Source organism: Cnephaeus nilssonii (assembly GCF_951640355.1).
Source record: "Cnephaeus nilssonii genome assembly, chromosome: 21".
Classification (NCBI taxonomy): Eukaryota; Metazoa; Chordata; class Mammalia; order Chiroptera; family Vespertilionidae; genus Cnephaeus; species Cnephaeus nilssonii.
Genome location: NC_137092.1, coordinates 12,408,521 through 12,435,279, shown reverse-complemented (window position 1 = coordinate 12,435,279; position 26,759 = coordinate 12,408,521). Strand labels below are relative to the sequence as shown.

Here is a 26,759-nt window from a genome sequence, read left to right as displayed (position 1 = left end):
TTCCAATTGACCTTCCAATTATCACACAGTTTCACATACGTGGGCTGTTTCTGGGCCATCAGATGTTTAATAGATGTTCATGACACAGATATGAAAATATTTGTTGATGTTTATCATAGATGCAGGGGGAAAAAACAGTGAGTATCTACCGTGTGCTGGGCAATGGCTGGCTCTTTCCCATTATTTAAACTCATTTATAATTAATCAAAATTCCCTACAAAAGGCAACTGATGGGTGTCCCCCCAATTCCAACAATCTGATTACCAACCTCTTTATAATATAAAGTGTAATGGATAAAGTTTACATAGCAAGTTTTCCTCAGTGTGGTAGAGTGTTTCTAGAGTATAAGTTTATCTTTATTACCTGCTAGTTCAGTACACGTTACCGGGTCATGTACACATTTTTGAGTGGATATTTTTGTTTTTCTTGGTAGGATTTTCATTTTTCTAGGAGGGGAGTTGGTGGGTCATGTAGTTTAACTTTTGAAGAACTGCCAAACTGTTTTCTACAGTGGCTGTACCATGTACATTCCCACCAGCAATGTATTGAGGGTTCCTATTTCTCCATATCCTCCCCAATACTTGTTACTGCCTATCTTTGTTTATTATAGGCATGCTAGTAGGCATGAAGTGATATGTAATTGTGGTTTTTACTTGCCTTTTATTAATGACTAATGATGTTGATCATATTTTCATGTGCTTATTGGCCATATAAATATCTTCTTTGGAAAAATGCCTATTCAAATCCATGATCCATTTTAAAATTGTGATATCTTTGTTCTTTATATATTATAGATACAAATCCCTTTTCAGATATATGATTTGCAAATACTTTCTCCCATTCTGTAGGTCATCTTTTCACTTTCTAAGTGGTATCATTTGCAACTCAAAAGTTTTTAATTTTTCTGAAGTCCAATTTATCTTTTTTTCTTTTGTTGCATGTGCTTTTGGTGTTGTAGCTAAGAAGCCATGGCTTAAACCAACACCATAAAGATTTACTCCTATGTTTTCTCCTAATATTTTATAGTTTTAATGTCTTGATCCATTTTGAATTAATTTTTGTGTGTGATATGAAGAATCATATATTCTTATCTTAATTTCACCCATATTTTATGAACAATGTATATAATCTTATTGTACAAATTTCTCCTCTCATCTTTCTATTTACATATCTAATGCTGACACTGTTTATTGTCATAGCTTTATATCATTGTTCTGCCTCAATCTATATTTTTATCTCTTTGTCTCTCTCTTTTTCAATTCTATCTCTATTTCTATAACTTGAATCTAACATTAGGAACAGAAATAAGTTCAGAATTTATCTAGGCCAACTGAGACCCAGAGAATTTAAATGATTTTAATGGAGGCCACAAAACTCTTAATCTTCTTTATGTTAATAAAAGGGATTTGTAATAAGTAAATTAATGTTATACTAATAAATAAACCTCAAGATTAAATTTAGGAAAAATATATATTATATGAAATATTAAATCTCTAAACTGTAGAGTCATATATCTTTGAAATCCACAATAAACAAATAATTCAAACATAAAAGTTTAACTTATATCTTTACTTTGAATTTAACAAATGAATCTTATCTTTTTTTTGGCGGGGGGTGTGGGGGGAACTTATGTCCACTGAAGTCTTTCCTTGTATCTTATCAGACAACCAAGTTTTTAAATTGGCCCTTAGGGCTTATTGCTATTCTGATTTACATAATGCATTCAATAAACATTTAACGTGCACTTTCTAGGACTCTGACTTTTTGCTAGGCATAGTCTTCTGCCACCAAGATGCTCATCATTTAGTGAAGAAACCAGACACATCAGCAAAGAAGTGCAGCATTTGTAGGTCCTATAAAAGAAGACTTTTGGGGACCCAAAAGTGACTCATTTTACCTGGGACAGTGGTGTGATTAGAGCCAGGTAAGACTGATGGAGACAATGGTGTTTGAGCTAAATGTCATATTTAGCTCACTATTAAATATGGGAAATATCTGTAGATGTTTGGCATACACGGGGAATAGAGGTAGGTGGGGAGAGAGGGACAGGAGAGAGTGTTCTGAGCAGAGGAAAGAATTCTGAGAAAAAGCAGTGAAATGAAACACCAGACTACTTGGGGAGCAATTGTGAGGAGTTAAGATGTAGCTGAAGGCTTCTCAGCAGCCAAAGAAGATTAGTGTTTGATGTATCTTTGCCAATGAGTCCCCTTTGCTGTGCTCTAGATTATGGATATTGATAACCCAGTGATGCTATGTTGGTCACATTCGATGAGGCTGAGGATCTGATTAAGCAGGACTTTGCATTTGCCACTGTGATGATTGAGAGTTTACTATGATTTAAAAAGTAGTTGGTTTAGTACTGACTTAAAATATTATTGCTTGATGGTATGAGTGTTGCAAGATAACCAGGAAGCCTTTCAGAAACCCCAAATTCTCTGTACAACTGAGTACAACCTGCCTAGCCTAGTTTTTATCCTAGCAATGAAACATACATATACTTCTATTTAACTGAGGCAACATTATCAAATTTGAAAAATGTCTAAAACACTTACATAGATATATAGCTCTATTTTGTGTCATTGTGTGATATGTTTAGTATTAACATTTCTTTGTTCTCCTGACACAGCCTTCAGGTGTCCTTGTTTCTTCATTTATTAAACAGCCACATGGTGACAATCTGTGATACTATTTCATGCCATTACCTTTACCCTGGTTGACACATAGGTACTCTGTGGTTTAAACACACATCAGGTCTTTTGAAACTGGACTTAGGGAAAAACACCAAATGGTACTCTGTGCCAAGAAAAAACCCTGACTACTGCAATTCTTGAGGGTGGAGGTCATAAGACACTAAGAATTTTGCCCAGCTGGTGTAGCTCAGTGGTTGAGCATTGAGCCAGGAACCAAGAGGCCACTGGTTTGATTCCTGGTCAGGGCACATGTCCGGGTTGCTGGCTCAATCCTCTGTTGGGGGTGTGCAGGAGGCAGCTGATCAATGATGTTTCTCTCTTATCAATGTTTCTATCTCTCTAAGCCTCTATCTTCCCCCCCCTCTTTCTAACATCAGTAAAAAAAAAAAATATATATATATATATATATGTATATATATATATATACATACATATATATATATATATATATATATATATATATATATATAAGAATTTATATGGAAAGATTGAAAAAACCTCAGATAACAAATATGACCTCCATTTCAGGGACAAGTTTTAGTACCTCCAGCTATTATAGTGATATGAGGGGGACTAAACTGAAAAGAAGATTGTGAAATGATCCAAAGGAAGAAGAGTCTTATTGCATCTATTGAAAACATGTATCTTTGCAAACAGAGGGTAAATGTTCATGTCCTAGCTCTTGGATCAAGGCATCATTAAGACACCAGTACATTCTTTTAAGGTTCAGCAAGCCAGGGCCCCAAAGGCTCATAACTCCTGAAAAAGATCTCAGAGTATAATAAAATGTAGAGTGCACCTCTGTGTATCCGTGACTCAAGGTAACTATCTCATTTTATATTTACCCCCAAGGCCTTGTTCTCTAGATACCTTGGCTGTGAATGCTGGTTCTGCTATTTCTAAGCTTGTGACCTACAACAAATTTACTTCCTTTTTGAACTTTTGTTCTTTTAGTTATAATATCATGATAATAATATGTACCCCCACAGGACTATTTTAAAGACTAAGAGGGTTAACCTATGTCAAATTCTTAGCCAAGCGACAATGAGATATCAGGGCTCAATGAGCCACCTCTAGATTTATGTGTGCTTTCAAGTTGCCTCCACCTTTTTTTTTTTTATGCGTCCACATGCACTGCTACCCCCGCACCTCTATGTGTCTTTCACATGACCCACCCCACCCCCAATTTGTAGCATTCACATTATGTATTTTAAAAAATCTATAACTTATATTTATCTTTTGCTCTGCATTTTATTATAATTATATGTATTTTATAATTTTGTAGATAACTATATATTCAGCTCTCTTGATATCTTTATATCAGGTTTGTAAATTGCCACATTATCACATATTCCTAGATTTATATCATTATATTTCTAGCCATTTATATTTCACCCTACACTCCTATTTCCAACAGCCCCCCCCACCCGATCTAAATAGCCTTTATATCTCTGCCTAAAAGTAATGACCTATCTCTGGAGATAACCACTGCCTTTAGCACATTTTTTAAATCTATCTATCTATCTATCTATCTATAATCCTCTATGTCTTTTGCTACTTATTGTGACTTTTAATCTGGTATTTATAATGCCATATATCTATTTATTATATTTCAGTATTTAATGAAACCAATAAATCTATAAAATGCAGTATAAATATATACATATGTTAGACTTACATGTATGCATGCATATGCATGAGTGTGTGTATGTTTGCATGCATGAAAATTAAATTACTTAATCAACAAGGTGAAATGAAAACTATGTACTGGAACAGTGCCTGTTTCTGGGATACAGACTTCTTTTCCTGGAGGTACTCATAGGTTGTGTGGAAGACAAGAATGTAAATAATCAGAGAACACATGATAGCTCTGATGATGGGGTGTGTCTAAAGTGCTGCCAGAACATAGAGTGAGTCATGGCTTTGGGGAGTCAAGAAACATTACAAAAGAAATGACATTGGAGTTGTTTCAAATGATGAGCAATTATTCTATACATAAAGGAGAGATGAAAGGATGTTCCAGAAAGAGGAAACAACATTTGCAAATGTCTGCCAGAGTGAATATCAAGATGTATATAGAGAATGAAAACCACTATGTATGGCTTCATTTGATATATATTTATTTTGATGTGTGGGGTGTCGAAGATTGCGGTCATTTTTTTTTTTTTAAGATCAGTCTTGTGGCTATTTTAAAAGTTACATGGAAGAAGGAAAGACAAGGGGCAGAGAAAACTGTGAGGAGACTATTGCACCAGTCCATATAGGGGATTATGAAAACTTGAGATAAAGCAGGGACAGTAATAAAACATATAGATAGGCTCAGAGATTAGAAGGCCACACTAAAGCTTTATCCAAAGAGGCAATTTAGTTTTAAGACATCTCCTAATAAGGAATGCCTTTCTAAGAGTTTTAAACCTCCCTGGAGAAACAAAAGAATGAGCTATATCTACCCCCACCTTTAGACAATTTCAGTACTAATTCCATTTTTAACCAATGACAATTTTCCAATTCTAGGACCTTTCATATCAAAGAAGGAAGAATGTCAGGAGTTAGATGTTTTGTTTTTTTGGCTTGGTGACTGGGATCTAAAGTTATATGGTTGAAAATTCTATAACCTAGCCTCATTGTCAACTTCAAAATTTATCTCTCCCCATCCTTGTCCCATTTGTCTTTGTAAGAAGCAAGAAATAACAAGAGTTGTAGTGCTCTTTGGTCTTTGGATTGAACAATATTAACTTTCTCCAGTGGTTTAAGATGTGTGAACCAAGCCCAATTTCTACCATCTTTCCACTCATCTATCTATCCGTCAATCAACAGATTCATATGAAGTCAGGAGTCTAGAGATACCAAGATGAATAAGATAGAGATTCCTCCTTCAAGAAGTGCATATTCTATCAAGGGAGAGAAACAACTATTAGGATTCAGTAATTCACATTCTGGTTGGGCCAGCTGGTCTATGTTCTCAACTTTCCTATTTCACTGCTTTTATGATTAGACAGGATCAAGTCCCAGAGCTATCCAAGTTTGTAGCACCTTGGCAAATGACGTGATCAGAGAAATAACTTCTCTGCAGTAGTAGAAAGAGTCCTTGTCTGGGACTAGAGCTACCTGAGATATGGGCCCTCCAAGGCAGTCATTAGCTTTAAGTCTCCACATAGGTTCCTCTCTTTCTGGGCTTATCCTCATCTTGAGAATGACAGAATGGGACCAGATTGTTTTTCTGGCATTTTGAAAATTTCTGATCCTACTCAAGTTCGAAATGGTGTTTGGACACCACTTTGTAATGAGTAATAAGATCCAGAACTTGGACTCTGAAGTCATTTGATCTAGACAGAGACTTCCTCGTGGGAGGGATTTCATAGCTATAATTGGCATGTGCACCAAAGGTCCCAAAGCACTTTCATACCCATTACCTGATTCTCTCTTCATGAGAACTTGGTGAAGCATTTTCACTCCCATCCTTCTAAGACAGTAGTTCTCAACCTTTCTAATGCCGCGACCCTTCAATACAGTTCCTCATGTTGTGGTGACCCCCAATCATAAAATTATTTTTGTTGCTACTTCATAACTGTAATTTTGCTACGGTTATGAATCGTAATGTAAATATCTGTGTTTTCCGATGGTCTTAGGCTCTACAGCAGCAGTTCTCAACCTGTGGGTCACGACCATCGAAAAACACAGATATTTACATTACGATTACGATTCATTAACAGTAGCAAAATTACAGTTATGAAGTAGCAACGAAAATAATTTTATGGTTGGGGGTCACCACAACATGAGGAACTATATTAAAGGATTGCGGCATTAGATAGGTTGAGAACCACTGTTCTAAGAGGAAACGAAAGTCCAGAGTGCTAAATGATTAATTAAAAACTAAAACTTTAGACTAGTTATTTCATCTAATTCACACAATAATCCTGTGACTTTTCTAATTCTTCTTTCTTCTCTTCTTTCCTTCCTTCTACTCCTTATTTTTCTTCTTTCTGTCTTATAGGTAAGGAATCCAAGCTCATGAAGGTTAAGTAGCTTTCACCCCATTAGCAAGTACTAGAGCTCAGATTCAAACCCAAACCTCTATAAATCTAAAGTCCCTGCTCACAAGCTTAGCCAGAATTTTAAATGCTGACAGGGGCTGGACAGTTACATAAAAAAAATGAAGTTATCCAGGTGGAAGGATTATTTCACTTCCCTTTTAGTTTCACCAAAGATAAATAAGAATATAGGTAAAATAATAAAAGGAAGTTTTCCCTTTGCATTGCATTGTGGATACAGTAATAAAAAAGATGGAGGATTACAGAACATCAAAGTATATGACCTCCCTAAGAGGGGCAGATGTTAATTAGGTTGAAGTCAGGTGGGCCCACCTATGCCTGATCTTTTAATTTTGAGAGAAAACTAGAGATCTGTAATCTTAAAAACAAACAAACACAAAACCTCTCAGTTTGTAAATATTCATGATTACTTAAAAAACTATGTGAGCAAAAATGATTTAGGCGAAAGATAAGAACATATGCATCTTGGCTGTATCTGGCTCACAAGATGCCAGTGTATTATTTCTGTCCTGTATTGCGCTGCTCTCTTGAAGGATGACTCCATAGCATTAGCTGTGCACCTTCTGTGATGACATCAGACGGTTCAGCCCAGGACTGGGATACCACAGGCAGCCATCAATCCAGCTGTGTCTGCTGCTTGGTCCCCAGTTACTCTGAGTGGATGTTAGATATTGTGAATGTCATTATTGACTGGATGCTTTTGCATAAAATAGTTGCCTTAATCCTCACAATAGCTCAGCAAAGAAGAGTTAATATCTCCATTTTGCAGATAATTGGATCAAACTTAAGTCAGTTATAAAGGGCACACAAGTGTAAGTAGCCAACCTGGGATGTTAGATTCATCTCAAACCCAATGTTCTCTTCATTCTGTACCTTTGAGGTGATTTTAACTGCTTCCAGTTAGGGAGATTTTCTTCTTTTATATCCATTTGGTGAGAATGTCAGACAAGGAAGAAGGTAGGGGCCTGGAGTCATCATTCAGGAGAACATGTCTCTTTGTCACTCCTCTTCATCCCCACCACCAGCTCCTCTAAGGGTGAAGGAGAAACAGACAGGGTGAGAAAGGAGGAAGAGAACAAGAATCTGCTCCTCCGTAGTCCAGAAGCTTCATCACTGAGGTGAGACACTCCCACACCCTGTAGGTGACTGCAAGGACAGGCACACGGGGAGGGGACTGGCTGCTGGAATGCCAACCTGGGTGATGAGCCAGGCAGATGCCAACCAATTGTCTCATGGTCTAAGCCAGACCCAGAACCCTTTATATAAACACAGCCTTCTGTCCAGATGCCTCAGCCTGAATGACTGCTTGCCTTGAAGAAGGTAAGTCTAGGGGCAGGTCCTGGGATTGGGTGAAGCTAATGCTTAGGGGGTGTTCAGATTCATAGGGTGACACAGAGTGAGGGGGGAAGCTGGGAGCAAAGGAGGACTGGTCTATCAGCCCGAGGAGAACAGGGGACATTCAGGGGACATAAGAAGGCTATCTGTGGAGTCTCTGTGAAAAAATAGGGCAGTGAAGTAAGTGTATTTGCCTTCTATAACCCTGGTCTCATCCTCGGGTACCATTTTTTCTCTTCAGGACCTCTCTCCCTAGAAAAGATGCACTAGTAATTGCACCCCATGAGCAGAGTTGGGTGAAGGAGGGAGAGTTACTTTCCCCAAGGGCATACATATTTAGATATTCTCTATATATGGATAATGCGAGGCTTTGCCCTTCACAAAAGTATTTTCAGTATTTCAGGAGCTTATTGAGAAGTGTTTTGTTGAGTGAGCTAACTATCAAACCAACCTCGCTGCTATGCTGGTCCCTGGGCTGCCTGTACCTGAACAGCTGGACTTGGGGAGAGTGGGGGGACTGCCCTCTGTTTCTGCCTGTTGGGTATGGTGTTGGGTGGTATGCCTGTGTCCCCCACGTCTCGTTTGTGATGCCCCTGCTGCGTGGGCTTTAAGTGTGGCTGAACGTCAGTCTCCTAATTAGGAACCTGGCACTTTGTGGGTTACCCTCTCTTACGTAACTCCACCCTGCCTCTCAGAGGGGCTGCCGAGTGGCCCTTTCTGAAGCTGGCAGGTGAGTAAGGACATCAACTGGCTCGGCAAGTTGTCATGTTGATCCTGAGCCTTTCCAAGGCTGGTGTTTTGTATGCGCATTTTTTACCTATGCCCACGAGGGCCAGTTTAAACAAATTCACCTCGAAAAGATTGAACATAGAGAAACAAACATTTTAGGTTGGGATTGAGCTGCCCAATAACTGAATTCTTTACTCCCCAGTGGATACTTTGAGCACAGGTGGTGCCTGAGTGCTTGTTCTCATACACACATTTGTTCATGTGTGGACAGTACATGTGTCTGAGAAGTTTAAGCTCTTATGGTTGGGGAGTCCCCACTCTGGACGACAGCCTTGGAGCATGGGTCGCCTCCACTTCTGTAGAGCTCCCTCCCACCACTTAGGAAACCAGGAGGTGATGGGACCCTTCCTGTTGTGAGCGCCCTCCTGTGCTGGACACTGGTATGCCCGGCCTCCAGGGAAACAGCCCAGATACCTGCAACCCTGGCTGTGCCCTTGAGGCTGTCCCAGATCAGGACCTTGGTCAGGTCTTTCAGCGGGTCCAAGGCAGGTATCTTGGGCAATAGTGACTAATCTTGGGTCCAGACAACTCAGCGAGTATTCTAGAATGAAGGTCGAGGGTTGGGGAAGAAAGGCCAGGGAAGAAGCAGGGTGTCAACCCTTGGTCTTGGGCCGTCCTCCCCAAATCTCACCCTCTTAAAGCTGGTCTTTCTGCCCCTCAGGTCCTGTTCACACGTCTGCACCGGAACCATGTGTGACCAGCAGCAGATTCCGTGTTGCCTGCCGCCCCCGCAGTGCTGTGTGAAGGGTTCCTCCTTCTTCCCCTCCCCGTACGCTTCTCCCCAGGGCCAGGTGGTAGTTCAAGCCCCTTGTGGGATGCAAATCGTGGAGTGCCCTGCACCATGCCCCGTTCAAGTCTCCGAGGTGAAGTGCCAAGCTCCCTGCCAGTCCCAGACCATCCAGGTGAAAAGCCAGGCTCCAGGCCAGTCTCAGACTATCAAGGTGAAGGGTCAGGCTCCATGCCAGTCCCAGACCACGCAGGTGAGCAGCCAGGCTCCGTGCCAGCCTGAGGTTTGCTACGTGCAGTGTGGAGCCCCATGCCCTGTTCAGACCTGCTTTGTAGAATGTGCTCCAGCTTGTTATACGGAAACTCGCTACGTGGAATGCCCCGTCCAAACCTACGTACCCTACCCAGCTCCCCAGCCTGTCCAGCGGTATGTAGCGTACCCCTCAGCATGCCAGACTCAAGGAAGATTCTCCACCCAGTGCCAATATCAGGGCTCCTTCGGCGGCTGCACCCCCCAGCGTCAGTCCCGGGCTTCATTTCGCACGTATGCACCCCAATGCCAGAGCCAGGGCTCTTATGGGGGCTTCCCCATGCAGCGTCGCGCTAGGAGCACCGGCAGATGCCTCCCACCCCGCCAGATGCAGCCTTCTTACCGCAGCTGCTCCCCACCCCGCCAGATGCGGCCTGCTTACCGCAGCTGCTCCCCACCCCGCCAGATGCGGCCTTATTACCGCAGCTGCTCCCCACCCCGCCAGATGCGGCCTTATTATCAGAGCTGCTCCCCACCCCGCCAGATGCGGCCTTCTTACCGCAGCTGCTCCCCTCCACGGCGTGAGCCCTACTACAGCAGCTGCATGCCATCCAGATGTGATTCGGGTTCCTATAACTACTGCACCCCACCACGCCGCTCTGAGCCCATCTACCACAGCGGCGGCGGTGCTCAGCGTCCCACTTCGAGCTGCTCTCAGAGACGCGGGCCCAGGTGCCGCATAGAGATCTCCTCGCCCTCCTGCCCCAAGCAGGTGCCCCCCCAGAGGCGTCCCGTTCAGGTCCCTCCCATCGGACGCTGCTCTGAGAGTTGTGCTCCACGACCCTCCTGGGGGACCTCCTGCCCGGAGCTGAGGCCACGTGCGGAGCCGCGTCCACTCCCAAGCTTCCGTCCACCCCGGGGTTTTGACCAGTGCCCCGTTCCTGCCCCGCGTCCCTCACGCCCGGCACGGTGCGAGAGCCCGGAGCGCCGCCGGTGTTCCCCGCCACGGCGATTCCCCGAGCCCTGTCTGTGTCCGGAACCCAGTCCGGCCCCGCGTCCCGCCCCACGATCTGGCCCCACGCGGTGCGAGTTTCCAGAGCCGCGCCCGCAGTCCTGTGAGCGCCCAGAACCTTGTCCGGAGCCCGTTCCCCTCCCGGCACCCTGCTCAAGCCCAGAGCCCTGTGTGCAGCCGCAGCGCTGCCCCAGCCCCTGCTCAGGCCCGACTCCAATGCCAGGCTCAGGAGACTTCGGCTGTCATGAGTCCCGCCCAGGCCGCCTAGACAGGGAGGGCCCCAGCTGCGGCCCAGCTGCTTATAACCAGTGCGGAGAGGGGGACGCTGGCTATGGACCTTGTGATGTGTTCCCCGAGCCGCGGGGTCTGGGCGGTTATGGAGACCAAGGAGGCGCCTCTGTTGGGGTGAAAGGGGGGGACTATGCTGGAGTGAAGAGCGCCTACTTTTAAAGGAAGCGAGGCTGAAACATCCCGGCCTCCGGCCCTGAAGAGGCGGCTCCTCCCCTCCCAGCACCCACAATGTCCCTGCTCTTGTTTGCAATGCTCCAAAGACAGTCAGAGGCTCCCTGCTGCAGAGGCGATGTCCTCTGCATGTCATCCTAGGACCCACACCTGCGTCTCAGACACCGCTGCAGCCTCCTGTCCGACTCCTCTCCCATAAGCATCCTCTCTGTTCCCGCCAGACCAGTCTCACAACCAGGGCACATCTTGGGTGTTCCCCAGGACATACCTTAGCGATCCCTGCCTCCAAGCCTCTGTCCATTCCTCACCCCCGGGATTCCTGGACCACGTCTCCGCTCCTCCCAGTATCTGAAACCCAGCCCATCTTTCAAGACCTCTTCCTCGGAGCCTTTTCTGCTTGTTCCTACGCACAGAAGCCTGCGCCGACTTCCTAGAATGCACTGCATCGTCCACACCACCCATTTGGCAAGTGCCTTGCAACATCTCTTGAACTATTTAATTTTTCAGGAGTGTCTGTCTTACCTGCCCAGCTAGATTGTAAACTCCCATTTGAGTGGAGTCAGAATATCCCTCAAGTCCCTTGCTTCTCCCGGGGCAGGCAGCTACTCCTCAAGGTTTGTTGGTTGGCAGCTTGAGCCATGATCGGTCCTGATGGGCAACCCCACGCCTGGGACAAGAGGAGACCATGTAACAATAAAGATGATGCGACACTCGGATCCTGACTCCCTGGGATAAACTTTTATTTTTCTTTTCTTTATTGTTTTTCTTCTTGGGTTTATTGTTCCCCATGGCTGAACTCTCCTTAGACTAGACCAGGTGGTCTGCTTTGTGGGTTTTCTGTCTCCCCTCAGTGTCCCTGGCCCCTGCTGAGAAAGGATGGATGAAAAAAAAAAAACACAAGGAATGAGGAAACAAGGAAGGTAGCTCTTGCTCCTCAGTCTAGGGGTAGAGGTCTTCAAGCCCGCCGTGGTCAGGTCACCCAGCTGTGCTCTGGGGCCGTAGTCACTGCCATGTGACCTCTATGGAGTCAGGGGCAGAGAGAAGGGCTCCTTCCTAGGCTCTCTGGGATACTCTGCACAGGCTACACTCTTCTGTATTTCTGAATAAACCATCTGCTGTGTTTTGGGGGACATACTAGAAAAGGGAGCATCTGAGGCTGTCTCTGCATTCCTCTATTGCTCCCAAATTCCATTAGGCATGTTGGTCTTGGCAGCATGAAGGTGGGGCTTGGAGGGGCAGGAGAGCCAGGGGTGTCTCTTCCTCATACTCCCTTCAGATGACAAGTACTGGCTGGGGAACTAGTGTTCCCGAGGAGATCCCTTCCCCAGAGGGAGAGAGTACCTGAGGCCACCAGGATGAAAGGGAGGCAGCTCTGGTCTGGGTCCTGAAGGTCTGATCCAGTGCCTTCCTCCTCAAGGGCCACAACCCCAGAGGGCCCCACAGCTCCGGCACCATAGTGGGCACCACAAATACAGGGCCCGGCTCTGAGTATGTTTCTCCCTTGCCCCAGGGATCTAGTAATGCAATATCAGTGGTGGAGAACCCAAGAGACTACCTGTGTTATATAAAGAAAAATTGAGGCTCTCCATGTGTAATCCACTCATTTATTTATTTATTGATTGATTGATGAACTAGAGGCCTGGTGCACGAAATTTGTGCACAGGGGGTGTCCCTCAGCCTAGCCTGCACCCTCTCCAATCTGGGATCCCTCTCACAATACAGGACTGCTGGCTCCCAACCGCTTACCTGCCTGCCTGCCTGATTGCCCCTAACCACTTCTGCCTGCCAGCCTGATCAACCCTAACCACTCCACTGCCAACCTGATCGAGACCTAACTGCTCCCCTGCCAGCCCGATCACCCCTAACTGCCCTCCCCTGCCAGCCTGGTCACCCTTAACTGCCCTCCCCTGCCAGCCTGGTCACCCCTAACTTCCCTCCCCTGCAGGCCTGGTCACCCCCAACTGCCCTCCCCTGCAGGCCTGGTCACCCCTAACTGCCCTCCCCTGCAGGCCTGGTTGCCCCCAACAGCCCTCCCCTGCAGGCTTAGTGGCCCCTATCTGCTCTCCCCTGCAGGTCTGGTCACCCCCAACTGCCCTCCCCTGCAGGCCTGGTCCCCCCCAACTGCCCTCCCCTCCTTGCCTGATCGCCCACAACTGCCATCCCCTGCTGGCCATCTTGTGGCAGCCATCTTGTGGCCACATGGGGGTGGCCATCTTTGACTACATGGAGGCAGCCATCTTGTGTGTTGGAGTGATGGTCAATTTGCATATTACTCTTTTATTGGATAGGCTATTCACTGCTTACTTGCTAGGAAGACACTGGTAAAAGGGACAGACAGAACCCTTGTTTGCTCTGGTAGCGTGCAGCCTTGCACACTGATTCTCAAAGTGTGGTACCTGGACCAGCAGCATCAGCATCACCTAGGGCCTTGTGAGAAATACAAATGTGTCACCCAGACCTACTGATACAGAGCCTAGGTGAGTCAGGCTGGGCCTGAGCTAGGGAGCCCCGGATGGCCTGGAGCTCCTCACAGGCCAGGGCTGTGCAGGAGCCAGCCTCAGTGCCATCTCTGAGGCCAGAGAAGCTCAGGGCCCAGTCTCTCCTGGGATTAGTCCAAATTGGCCTCAAAGGTCCACTTCCTCTGACAGTGTCCAGCCCTGAGCCTCCAGACAGGCCCATAGTGAAAAGTTACAGCCTATTTGTAGCAGTTCAGAGGAAACCATGCCCAGGAGTGTGTGTGTCTGCATGTCCTTCTGTGGGCTTTGCATGTTTCTTTGTGTGAGCCCATGTGTCTGCTGTTTCTGTCTGTATGCTTTAAAAGCTGGAGGATGGTTTAAAATGCATTTGGCAATGGGGACTGTGACCTCAGGAGCATCATTTATGATACCCTACAGTCCTTCAACACTGACTTTGGGTGACCCTTCCCAGACATCCCTTCCATCCCCACCCTCTACCCTTTCACTGACCACCTGCCTCCAGTTCTCTGCATTTTTCTTCTATGCCAAGATTTGAACAAAAATTAAAGAGTCCTTGGGACCAGGGCTGAGGATTCAAAATTACATTTAAAAATACCATTTATAAAGTTCTTTGAAGGTGCTCAAAGATCTGCGAGAGACTCCCCTTTGAATCTCACAGTAATCTGAGGCAATACACAGGTTGTATAGCATTGTTTCCATTTCAGTTTGACAGACTATTGCCCAGAAGTGCCAATGCATTGGCAAAGTCACAGAGGGTGAGACAGAGATGGCCAGACTCTCACGCCTGACATCCCACCATGCCAGAAAGGAGGGCCTGGCTTCCAGAGATGAGGGCCAAGTCCAAGTGACTGTAAGAGAGATTAAGATCATGCTTCCTATGGAATCGTGTTTCTCTATTTTTTCCTCTCTCTTTCTACACCTCCCTCTCAGGGATTAGCATCCTCACTGTAGAATGAGGGAATTGCTCTAGATGTTCTCAGAGGTTCCTTCCTCTTTGTCGTGGCACTAGGCTAGGGTGAAATGACCTGGGAACCCACTTAAAGACATGGAATCCCAGAAGTGATCCTAGACCTACTTAATTTGAATTTCCAGAGAGAGAGAGAACCGGGAATCCATTTGAAAATTATTATGATCAGCTGGAGGTAGAAACCATTCCGATAGTGAATACCTAGGTGTGTGAACTTGCTCAAGACCTGCAGGAGAGTTGACACTTGTACGCAGTGGCTACAGCATGCGTAGGATGTTGTGGCAAAATGGAGCTGGTCTGTAACTGTTTTTGTGGGAGGTTTTATGGAATTATTTGTGTGAAGTCAAATTGTCTACTCTTTAGTCTAGAGGTGCCTCAAGACCAAGGAGTTTCTTCTTTTTCTCAGTTAAATTCTCAGCCCTAAGGCCACCAAAAGTACCCAGAATGGGGTGCTTGTTGCATGGCTGATGTAGAGGGGTTGTCTGGTACATGTTACAGATATTTTTTTACTGGGAAATGGTGGGCCTCATTTTGGTATATTTCTCCTTTATTTAGGCACTACCCAAACATTAAGGGGGAGAAATTCCACATCCCAGAGTTTGTCCTACAAACTAGAGTCCTGATGAACAAGCAAATAGAATGGTCATGCATAAGGGAATAGCTCAGCTGTTTACAATGGAATCAGAAGACAAGCAGCGCATCTGTGGATATTTCACTGATGCATAGAAGAATATTCAGGTGGTGACCAAGACTTCTAACAAGACTAGCATACTCCTGATTTCTGGCATGGTTGGACATCCCAGAGGATCCACATGCCTGCGGCCTGAAACTAGTTGGGAAGACAGGGTGATGCATGATGATCCATGTGCCTCCCCATCACCATCAAACCCAAGGGCCATCAAACTCATTCCTCCAAAAGAGGAAGCTTCCTGACCTAGAAGACTAAACTAGAAGTATCTAGAAGCCTAGGAATAACCCAAGCGGTGCCAAAGCCACCCATCATATTCCTCACCACATCTTGTCATAGGAGCCCTGAGCTGGGTTAACAGCTTCCCTCTGTTCTCTAGTATTGTATCGGTCAGGAAGAAAACCACTTACCAACTTGTATTAACACATCCATTTAGTTGACAATCTGCCAGGAACTGGGTATACTTGGTCCTGGAAATACAATGGTGAGCAAGGCAGGCACTGTCTTGCTAACATGAAGTCTGAGAGACAGAGCTTGTGAGAGTTTCCACCTGGGAGGCATATGGTATCATGGCAGCCCATAGAAAAGCCACTTGAGTGGGTCAGGTGCCTAGAGAAGGCAACTACAAACACAGATATGCAAGATAAATGGGAGGAAAGAGGAGAGTGTTCCTGGTAGAGTTAACAGCAGGTATAATGTCAACATAATGGACACAATGACAGACAGCCCCAGGCGAAGTATTTCCTCCTTACTTGACCATTCTTCCTGGTCTCTGTGTTGCTTAAGGGTCAATACCTGCCTGGTCACATTGAGGATGAAATTAGATAAATTATTTAAAAACACGTTGTGTATTATAAAACACTAAAAGTATATTTGCTTTTGATAGTGAGGTCTTTATCCCTAAGGGAAGAAGAAGAGGAAACAGATGATGATGGGTCCTGGGGCACTGCCCATTTGATAAGCTGGTTGGGCCACAGAGGCAGGTCAAGTTGAGGCCCAAGCAGAGGCCAGATGAGTGGAAGGGAAGCACAAATAGGCATAAGTGTAGTCATCTGGGGCAAGTCATGAGAGGATTGAAGGAGGAGGAATTGAAGGAGTGAAGGGACAAGGAATGGCAGACAGGAAACAGATGGGGTAATTGGTGGGGAAAATGGTTCAGGCAAAATGCTGAATCTAGAGGATTATAAGATTTGGGGACCAGAAGCTCAGATACCAGGATTAATGTTGGGTTCAAGGATAGTGAGGTGAACAGCTATCACAAATGCTCATTGCTATGGATACCACCCATCCAGTTTGCCATTGGGCAGGGCTCCTTGGGTCAGCCAGAGTGACAGGAAGTACCAGGGAGGAAGGCTCTCAGTCAATCAGAAATATCTTTTAGGCTTAAATTGGGTTGGGCCCTTAATCGTTGCAAGACCTGACTTGACCCAGCTTAGAAAAGGCTGGATTGAGCAATCATTTAATTAAGCAGTTATTTCCATAGCGTCTCATCAGCATTATTCAGAGGGTTGTTTGGTTCCATCAGAAATGCAGGAGCTGTTTCCAATGAGTATAGTCTTAATCCTCCTATAGCAAAGCAGGGTTTCTCACCCTCAGCACTAGTGACATTTTGGACTGGATAATTCTTTGTTCTGGGAGCATTATCCTGTTGCAGTGTAGGGTGTTAGCAGTATCCCTGGCCTCCACTTGCTAGATAACGGTATTAAACACCCCCCCCCCCTTAGCTATGAGGACTAAATGTGTCTCCATTGTCCAATGTTCCCTCTAGGGGTAGCGGGGTGCCAAATCCACCCACACTGACACCCACTGAGTTAGAGGAAAGACAATCAGAGCTTGACCTCAGGGCACTTGAGCAATAAAAAAATGCTCTAGGATGTAAGGCAGGAGCACAGGTAAACACAGCCAAGGAATTCCAGCTTTAAGGATCTATGCAAACTTACTTTTTTCTTGAAGGGACTGAGTGCTGATTATGGAAGAGTAGATTACCTCGGCTATTATGACTATTATGACTAATAGATTATCTATGACTCTTTATTATAATTATTTGGCAAACTTACCCAATAGCTCTGAATACTCCCTTTCTAACTCTGCACAGAAATGCCCATGGCAACATGAAAAAAATTATAAGCAGGAATTTCCATTGTCTTGAAAACTCCTAACACAGGACATTACAACACGAACAGAAGGAATTTGTACTGACGATCAGTTAACAGGATTTATAGGCAAAAGCAATGTTGGGAGGGGGGGAATCCCGCCCTCCTCCCCCACTTACCCTTCTTTAGTTCTTATGACTGGACTAATAATAGAAGTAACGCAAGATTGCATTAACAGGGGGAAAAAACAATTTAATACGTGTGCAGGGAATAATCTCTATATGAAAGAAGGCTCAAAGAACCGTTTGAACCAGGCACCTTTGTATGTTTTAGACAAAGAAACAATACATTTGTGAGAAACTGACAAGGAAAAAAAAACGGTAGTGCTCCTTAGAAAGGAAGGTTTGGATCTTCATTAGTGAGGAATTGAAACAAAGTAGTGAATTAGAAAAGAGGCAGTAAAACTTGATGACAGACTCTTTGGCTCTGAGTTGTTTCTCTCTAGAAATAAGGGGGTGTCTTCCAGGTGCTGGAAGGACATCTTCCACAGGAGAGGTCTATTTCCTGCATTCAGGGAGACAAGGGAGGGTCAGGGTACCCTTCTGGCACTGGCTGCTGGTCTATTAGTTTAATGCAAACTAGTCAATATGCCATTGTGGGATAGAGGGGAGCAGCCGGTGTTGGGCCCCAACAAAGAGAGGGCAATGCACAAAGACCCTAGGAGGGCCTGCGATAAGCATGTCCACACTTTCGTTCTTTTGGGTCCCCCACTGAATATAATGGCGTAATTGAGAATGAGTAAAGGAAACGTACCACATAAGGATGAATTACGAATTAAGGTGGTTAGTGTAATTGAGTAGGGAAAATCTTGAGGTGTCCGTTAAAGACGGGGAGGACCTGAGGCTTGCTTAACTCTGTGAATTTTAGTAGACAGACTGGTAGAGCAAGGCCCCATCAGCAAAGCAGTGACGATTAGAGATAAATTGATGTGACTGAAAAATGTTAGAGTTCTGTGTTCCGCTAGTGACCTAAGAATATTTACTAGTATAAAACAGAGACGATAATCCCTTATCTGAAACCCTTGGTGCCATATGAAATTGAAAACTCTTATTTTATTATTATTATTTTTTTAAAAAGGACAGTGTAACAGGGAAGACAAACTTAATACTCTTCTGACTAACCAAGAAATGAAATTAGGATAAAATGTACTAGCAAACTGATAAAAGGAACTTACATACTGACAGTTTCCTTCTAAGCATATTGCGGGCATTAGCAGTGCCAGCCTTCCTTGGACAAGAAATGGCCTTGACCATGACTTCGGTTGATGCAGATCGCCCAACTGCAGGAATTTGGCCAGCACTGACCAGTGCCAGTATGCTGACATTAAAGATCCATTTGGGGACCAGCAAGGACACTGCCTGCACGTCCACAGCGTGTTCCCCTGATCTCTTTGTTCTGCTTCCCTTCTCCCTCCCTGTGAAAACCCCTGTCTGCGCTAAGATGGGCTTTGGGATGAGAGTCCCCCGTCTTCTCAGGTGATTGGCACTTGAATAAACTTCTTTCCTTTTTCACCAACACCTGTCTCATGAGTTTGGCTTTTGTGGTGGCAGGCAGCTGAACCTTGGATTCAGTTTCAACAGTACAGTGAATAGAATTTATTAGCAATGCTACAGGTATACTTCAGTACAGGCCATGTCCAATCTCAACACTAAGGAATTCATACCAAGGAGTCTACCACATCTGGTGTGCAAATAATTTACAGATTCCCCACACCCCATAGCTCAGGACTCTTACCCCTTGGGGAAGCCATTTATATGTCTACAACAGAACATATGGATATCCACAGTAAGGTAAAGAGACCTCACTGTCAACAACTGGACAAGAACCTCTGTTTTCAGAGGTCTTTGGATATGGAGATTATGAAGAAGGGATTGCAGGTCTATAGTGACATTTGGGGGATTAGTGGTGATAGTATTGCCTCATCCCATTGCCGACTGCTGTTATATTCTATCCCAGAGTTTCCCACACAGTCTCCTTCCATATTAGGATCCAACACTAATGTAATTATCCTGATCCTGCTAAAATGACACCCATGCAAGTAATAATAATAACATTAAATTAAGACCTTCAGTGGATTTCTGGTGAACATTCAATAAAACCCAGTGACAGGCCATGACAACAGTCTCCCCACAATCTGGAACCAATCTGTTCTCAGCCTCATTCTGATTCTCACTCTTCCTCCCACTCCATCACACATGCCCTACCTTCCCGTCAGGTTGGGTCACTCACTGCTCACACAAGACCACCTGCATCCCCCTGCTCCATATAGATTCCCACACTGCTTCTCCATTGATGTCCTCCTTTCTCCACGCACCGTCTCCACGACTCAGTCTCACCACCTTTGGAAGCCTATATTCTAGCAGACTTCTTTGGCAAATATTTTCTGACACTCTTCCTCAGAATTCCCCTCTCACTCATTTATTTTCCAAGACTACTAGTAATTTGTACCATCCCTCTGGACATGTTGTACCACTTACTGGCTTTCTTCTTATGTATCCTGTTTTGGATTTATTAATTTTTTGGTCCTGTGGGTTGATGGTTTTCATGAACTTTGGAAAAAATTATTTGACCAATATTTTAAAATATATTTTTCCTCCATTGTATTCATTCCCTCCTCCTGGGAATCCAACTACATGAATGTTAAACTGTTTGCTCTTATTCAACAAATTATCAATCATCTGCTTATTTTCTTCACTATTTCCCCCTTCTTTTCAGTTCAGTTTGAATAATTTAACATTATATTTAATTTGGAACACATTTAACTTTTCAGATATTGTGTTTTTCACTTTTAGAATTTCCATTTGGTTATTTCTGAGCATGGGAAATGTGGGGAATTTATATTGCAGCAATGCAAACAATTTAAATTTGAATATTTAATATGTCTGTTCTTAAGTATACCAGTGACACCACTTGAACCCACTCTTTAAGACCACTAAAATAAGCCATTCTCTTTTCTCTTTTTTCTTTATTGATTAAGGTATTACAGATGTGTCCTTACCCCCCATTGTCCCCCCCATCCCCGGAGTCCTGCCCTCACCTTTACCCCCTGTTGTCTGTGTCCATTGGTTAGGCTCATATGCATGCATACAAGTCCTTTGGTTGATCTCTCCCCCTTACCCCCACCCTCCCCTATCTTCCCTCTGAGGTTTGAGCATCTGATCGATGCTTCTCTGTCTCTAGATCTGTTTTTGTTCATCGGTTTATGTTGTTCATTATAATCCACAAATGAGTGAGATCATATGATATTTATCTTTCTCTGACTGACTTATTGCACTTAGCATAATGCTCTTCTCTTAACCCTTTCCATTTTTATTTTACCTCACCCCTTCAGCTTTGCCACAGAAGACTGTAAATTATTTTCAGGCTATAATTTAGGGCAATATACCCAGCTTTAGTCACTCATTCTGGATCTACCTTCATAAAGCCAAACTCATTGATGTATATAGGAGGGAAAAATATCATTTAGTTTGAACAAGATCCATCTAGTTTAAAAGGTATATGTGGCTTAAAAAAAATCCCACCATCCATTAAAAATCCATATGTGCACCTATTTCTCTATCTATCTATCTATCTCCCAAATGTTGCCCAGTGCTGCATATTATCTTGCCTACTTCCCTTTTGCCATCTTAATTAATTTGTAGATCCTTCAAAAAAGACATTTTTATCATTAGCATTTAAAATATCAGAATGCTTAGGTTACAAAAAATTGAATACTTTGCTGAAGTCTCCAAGGATTCTTTTCCCAACCTCTATACTACACACACACACACACACACACACACACACACACACACACACATTTTAGACATATAGATTTTCACACCAAGCCATCTAGATCCAAAGTCCAGATGGAAAATTAATATCTAGGGTGGCAGGAAAAGAGTTGTGTGAACAGGGCCCATAAGTGTGAATGGAGAACCATTTTCCATAGAAAATAAGGCAACAGAGGAACAATGATGTTCATTTCTACTCACCACACCCCACATTGTAAGCAGGTTTTTTTGTTTTTTTTTTAGCCAGGAGCAATTGCCCTGAGCCCCATGGACAGAGGCCGGGGAGGTGTGGCCAGTCATCACCTGTCACAGGACCATGTGGGTGGCAGGGGGCAGTCCTCTCATGCCCAGGCCCTGTCTCACTCACTGGGGCAGAGCTCAAGCCCAGCATAAAAGGGCCGTGGGGATGGAGCATCTCCATCCACTCCCTCCTGAGGTAGTGACAGACCCCGTGCTGCTTGTGTACCTGGTAAGTGTCCACTGGGAATGGAGCAGGGCCTATCATAGGGGGAGGCCAGACCAGTGCAGGAGGGCAGGTGGGCAGGGCCTTGGGGACTGGAGTTGTGGTTGGCAAGGATGAGAGCTCAGAAAATCTGAAGGAGAAGAGTGAGGGTGCAATGGGTGAGAGAGACCACGGTAACTGGGAAGATTTGTGTGGCTGGTGCTAGAGGTTTAGAGAAACCAAATTGCTTTCAGTTGCTGGGTGTGTTTCTTTGGCTTTAGAGGATAAAAACATTGACCATTAGATTATGCTGGAATAGGTTGTAGAATGGGAATATAATTTTGGAACTACAGCCATAACCAGTTGTAGAAACAATGTGCTCAGGACATTGGTACTTAACAGAGAGAACCAGAGTGGATCGGACTAGACTCCAGGAAGATCCATGATGGGAGATGGGGACACACTGAGTTGCGAAGCCCTGTGACAGGCCTGGGGAGGAGGACTGTAAAGGACAGAGTGTGAGGTTGAGAATCAGGGAACCTGGGAACAGAACTGTGACATGCTGGTGAAAAGCATTGAGCCAGTGAATTCACTTCTTTTGCTTTTAGTTTCTTCGTTTATAAATTGAATTGATTGAGACAAATAGACTCCAAGGCACTTTGCAGTTACAATTTTCTCTATTCTGCAAAAGCAAACCATATCAGAAATCCTTTCCAGAGAGAATGAGTTTGCTTTTTTCTTAAAGAAGCTTTAGCTCTAAAATGATCCTACATTGGACATTTTCAAGATTCTTGGTGACATGGTAGAATGAATGCCGTCCTGAAGCAAATTTATTGCCTGGTCTTCTCTCCAACACTTAGGAAATGTTAACAGGCATCAATTTTCCTTATATATTTGGGGGTGATATTGTATGACAACCATCCAAATGAGGTTTGAGACTCATGATAAACTAATAACACTGATTAAAAGGTCAGAGATTATTTTCCTATGTCTGATCTCACAACTTTCAAAATAAAAGGGCTAGAAATGATGTTAAAAGGACACGAAGGGGCAGGGGTGGCCTCTGTGTGGGACTGACTTGCTGTCTGACTCTCCCTCAGCTCCTGAACGCCCGCCCGCCTGCCCGCCCAGATGTCCTGCCAGCAGAGCCAGCAGTGTGCCCCCAAATGCCCTCCCAAGTGCTGCACCCCAAAATGCCCACCCAAGTGTCCCCCCAAGTGCCCTCCAGTCTCTTCCTGCTGCAGTGTCAGCTCTGGGGGCTGCTGCAGCTCTGGGGGTGGTGGCTGCTGCAGCTCTGGCGGTGGGGGCTGCTGTAGCTCTGGGGGTGGTGGCTGCTGCCTGAGCCACCACAGGCCCCGCAGGTCTCGTCTCTTCAGACACAGAAGCTCTGGCTGCTGCAGCTCAGGCGGCTCCAGCTGCTGCGGAGGGGGCTCTGGAGGGGGCTCCAGCTGCTGCGGAGGGGGCTCTGGAGGGGGCTCCAGCTGCTGCGGAGAGGGTTCTGGAGGGGGCTCCAGCTATGGAGGGGGCTCCAGCTGCTGCGGAGGGGGCTCCAGCTATGGAGGGGGCTCCAGCTATGGAGGGGGCTATAGCTATGGAGGGGGCTCCAGCTATGGAGGGGGCTGTGGTCAGTCCTCTGGAGGCTGCTGCTGAAGTGAACCCTGAGCCAAGAAGAGCAGAATCAGAGGCACTAAAGGGGCAAGATCATCTCCCTTGGGCCTGCCTGTGTTGCTGAGACATGTTAGTGAAGATTGATTTCAAATTCTGTTCTGGAAGATTCTTCTGACTTGGAATCCAGAAATCTGTGTCCTCTCCTAACATCTCATCTCCCGACCTCTGATCCCACCTTTGCAGCTTGCCCTGGGAACCCCAGATTATTTCTTTGGCTGGCCCCTTCTTGAAGGGAAACAATAAAACAGTCTGCTCCCCAACTTGTTCTCCACTGTTGTCTCTTATTATACACTTTCTGGGAAAGGTGAGCATGTCTGGTCTCGGTTCTGTCTCTCCTTGCCACCTGGGCCCTGAACCAGCATTGGTTGCTTTCAAGACTCCGAGAGACCCCACGAACACAATTCCTTCCACTTCTGCCGGTCATTAGAGCTGAAACCAGTCCCTCTGCCATTGAAGGTCAGGAAATGAAAATTACGGGATTTCCTTTAACAGGCAGAACAGAATGTAAAGAATTGCCAACTTGGTGTTGGAGAACTGAAAAGACATGTCCGGGTTGATAAGTGTTCATGGAGGTAGTAACTTGAACTACTACCACCCCTATAAATGGGAGAGACAGGGAGAGATGCTGGAATTATTAAAATTCAGAAACTTGGAGGAGGGGACCCATGAAATTAAAACTCAGGCCTCTGAGGAGGGGCTTCTGCTCACTGATGCAGGGGTCCTTGAGCTCAGATGAGAGGTTCTAGTGGTTGGACCCTCTGAGGAGCAGGTGCCACCTGGTGGTGTCCTCATGTCTGTAAGGGGCACAAGGCCGGCTCTGTGAGAGCTGGGAACACTGCACTCTGGGACCCACTCATGTTACTGTAACAAATGGCCACGGCTGGGTGAGGAAGTAAGATTGGGACGACCTGGAGAGATACAGGAAACTAGCAAGGAACAGACAGCAGGGAGCCTGGCCCATGTCCCTCTGCCTGTCCTTTAATCTCTTTATAGCTCCCCCTGTTGGCAGAGATTCAGGAAGCCAGCTGGCAAAGGAGGAAGGTGGTTTGCAGAGTGACAACCTTAACTAACATCAGAAAGCCAGATGTTGAAGAGGGGGCTTGAAGTTGAGTAACAAACACCTAATTATCAGTACCCAGAAGCAGGCAGGGACCTATTGTCCTACTCAGCCATAACTCTCCTCCTTCCTGATACCCTTGCTCTCTTCCTCTCCTAACAATTTCACTATGCTCACCCTTCAGCCAAAATTATAAAATGACCCCACATAACTCATACTTAAAAAATGTAGACTGCTATATTACAAATAAAACTTCAAGGTCACTTCTGCACATGGACCTCCAGCAGTTTCTATTATCACAGAGTACAAGTAGAATCACCAATTATAGACACATACACACCATCTTCATTAAGGGTGTCAAGAGCTTGGAAGCAATGTCTGTGAGAGACACAATTGCCTCTGTGCTTCTGGTGGTCCTTCCGATGATGTGACTGCAGGTTTTGATTCTGGATGGATGTAAATCAGTCTCCACTTTGTTTTCCAGGGAGCTGCCCTAATGCTTCTACTTTCACACCCACTTTAACACTACAGTTCTTCGGTGATAATATTCTCAGGTAGTCCTCTCTCCTTGTAATATAACTTGTTGTGTGTGTGTGTGTGTTTTTTCTCTTGGGACTGCCCAAGATGTGTTTCCTCTTTTCCCTTCTGACTTGGAATCCTTATAAATTATAATACCTGTAATACTAGGTGTTTCCATGTTAGGGCCAAGGACATTCAAGGTCAGAGGCAGAATTTCAGGCCTCAGGTGAATGACTTCCTAACTTCAGGGGATAGGCTATCACACCATACTGGGGGCTTTCTGGGGGCTTCCTCTCTACTCCTGTGGCTTCCCTCAGGCAGGGAAAACTGTACTTCAACTTAGGATGGGGCTCCTCCTGGGAAGGTAGGGACACTCACCATACTTTCTCCAGAAGAGATCACATTATCTCTTCCTCTTTATTGCTCTTTCTAAGTTCTAAGGGCCAGAGATACTTAGATGGGATCTGACAGATGCTTCAAGGCCAAAAGCTCTTCAAAAACAAGGAAACAAACTTCTGCAGGGTCTCCGTGAGTCTTTCCTTCTCCTGGCTCTCTGTTGAGTCCAGAAACCGATGTCCAGCAGAAGTGGCTGGACTTAATTTCTCCTCTGCTTCCCATATGCGGGCACCCTCCTGCTTACGCACAGGAAATTCTCCACAGTTCTCATGCAGTTTGAGGCTGGGATCTCCACACTGTCCCACAGCAGGAGTGGGTCCAGAATGCCCTCTCTGACTACCCTCCTCCCAGCCTTAGGCAGTCAGACCAGCGGGAGAGATCGTCACCCTCCTTCACTGTCCTGGACCAATCTCTTCAGCTAGCTTGGGGAGTCCCTGAGAAACGCCTCTTACTCTGGCATTGTCCTGCATTCTGATGACTGGGTAACATTGTCCTGACAATGATGGAGCAATTCCAATATGTCAGGTACTGTGTTAGCACGTTGCTCACTTTATGCTATGCTACGAGCAGGTCCATTTTTAGCCCCCATTTTACAAAAGCAGAAACTGAGGCTCAGAGAGGTTAAGTGCACTTTTCGACACTTGTCACAGTTGGTCACCACCACTCCTCTCCACTGTTCACTGTCACTGCACCAAGGGTCTGAGAGTGGACCCCTGGGATGGTGTTTGTTGGTGCCTGTCCTGTAGAACTGGAAAAAACACACACCAACATGTCATGTTCTATAATGAAATGAGTTTCATGTAGATTAAAGAGCTAAATTTTTGAATCGAATCACAAAGTTGGACTCATGATGGAAACAAATTTGGTGTGTAAGAAAAACAGAAGAAATGTTTAAGGGAAATTTTGATAAACTAATCCCATCAAAACAAAATTCAAAATAATATAAACAAAACAAAATAGAAAGCAAAAATCATATAAACAAACCAAAATAGAAAGTCAACACAGTGTATGTAAAGTAATAAATATTTATTAAGTATTTACTATATCGCAAGCATTCATTACCCTAAGTGTTTGTTCTTCTGTCTAATTTTTAGGAACATAAGCTTGTCACGTTCCACAAAGCCAAGACAAAGCAAAGCTAAGCAAAGTGTGCTGTTGGAGTTTTGACTGGCATTGTATTAAACTCACATAATACCACAGGGAGAGGGTGAGGATTTTCATCTTAATATTTACTTTTTCTATCCATATACCATGAACATATGCTATAGATTTCTACTTAGATATTTTAAAATATTTTTCAATA

General features: G+C 44.9%; 3 protein-coding genes across 3 annotated transcripts in view; all 3 read left to right on the top strand.

Moving 5' to 3' along the window:
• LOC307093525 (late cornified envelope protein 3A-like) overlaps positions 1–26,759 on the top strand; it is a gene marked incomplete at both ends in the record, with an annotated part of 51,623 nt that overhangs the window by 19,598 nt on the left and 5,266 nt on the right. The gene's annotated exons all lie outside the window — the stretch shown is intronic.
• KPRP (keratinocyte proline rich protein) lies at positions 9,556–11,304 on the top strand (the record flags this gene model as incomplete). The annotated part of the gene is made up of 1 exon (XM_079761691.1): positions 9,556–11,304. One exon carries the CDS (start codon positions 9,556–9,558, stop codon positions 11,302–11,304), a length of 1,749 nt encoding a protein of 582 aa, XP_079617817.1.
• On the top strand, positions 22,948–23,466 carry LOC307093709 (uncharacterized protein; the record flags this gene model as incomplete). Its single annotated transcript, XM_079762006.1, has 1 exon — positions 22,948–23,466. One exon carries the CDS (start codon positions 22,948–22,950, stop codon positions 23,464–23,466), a length of 519 nt encoding a protein of 172 aa, XP_079618132.1.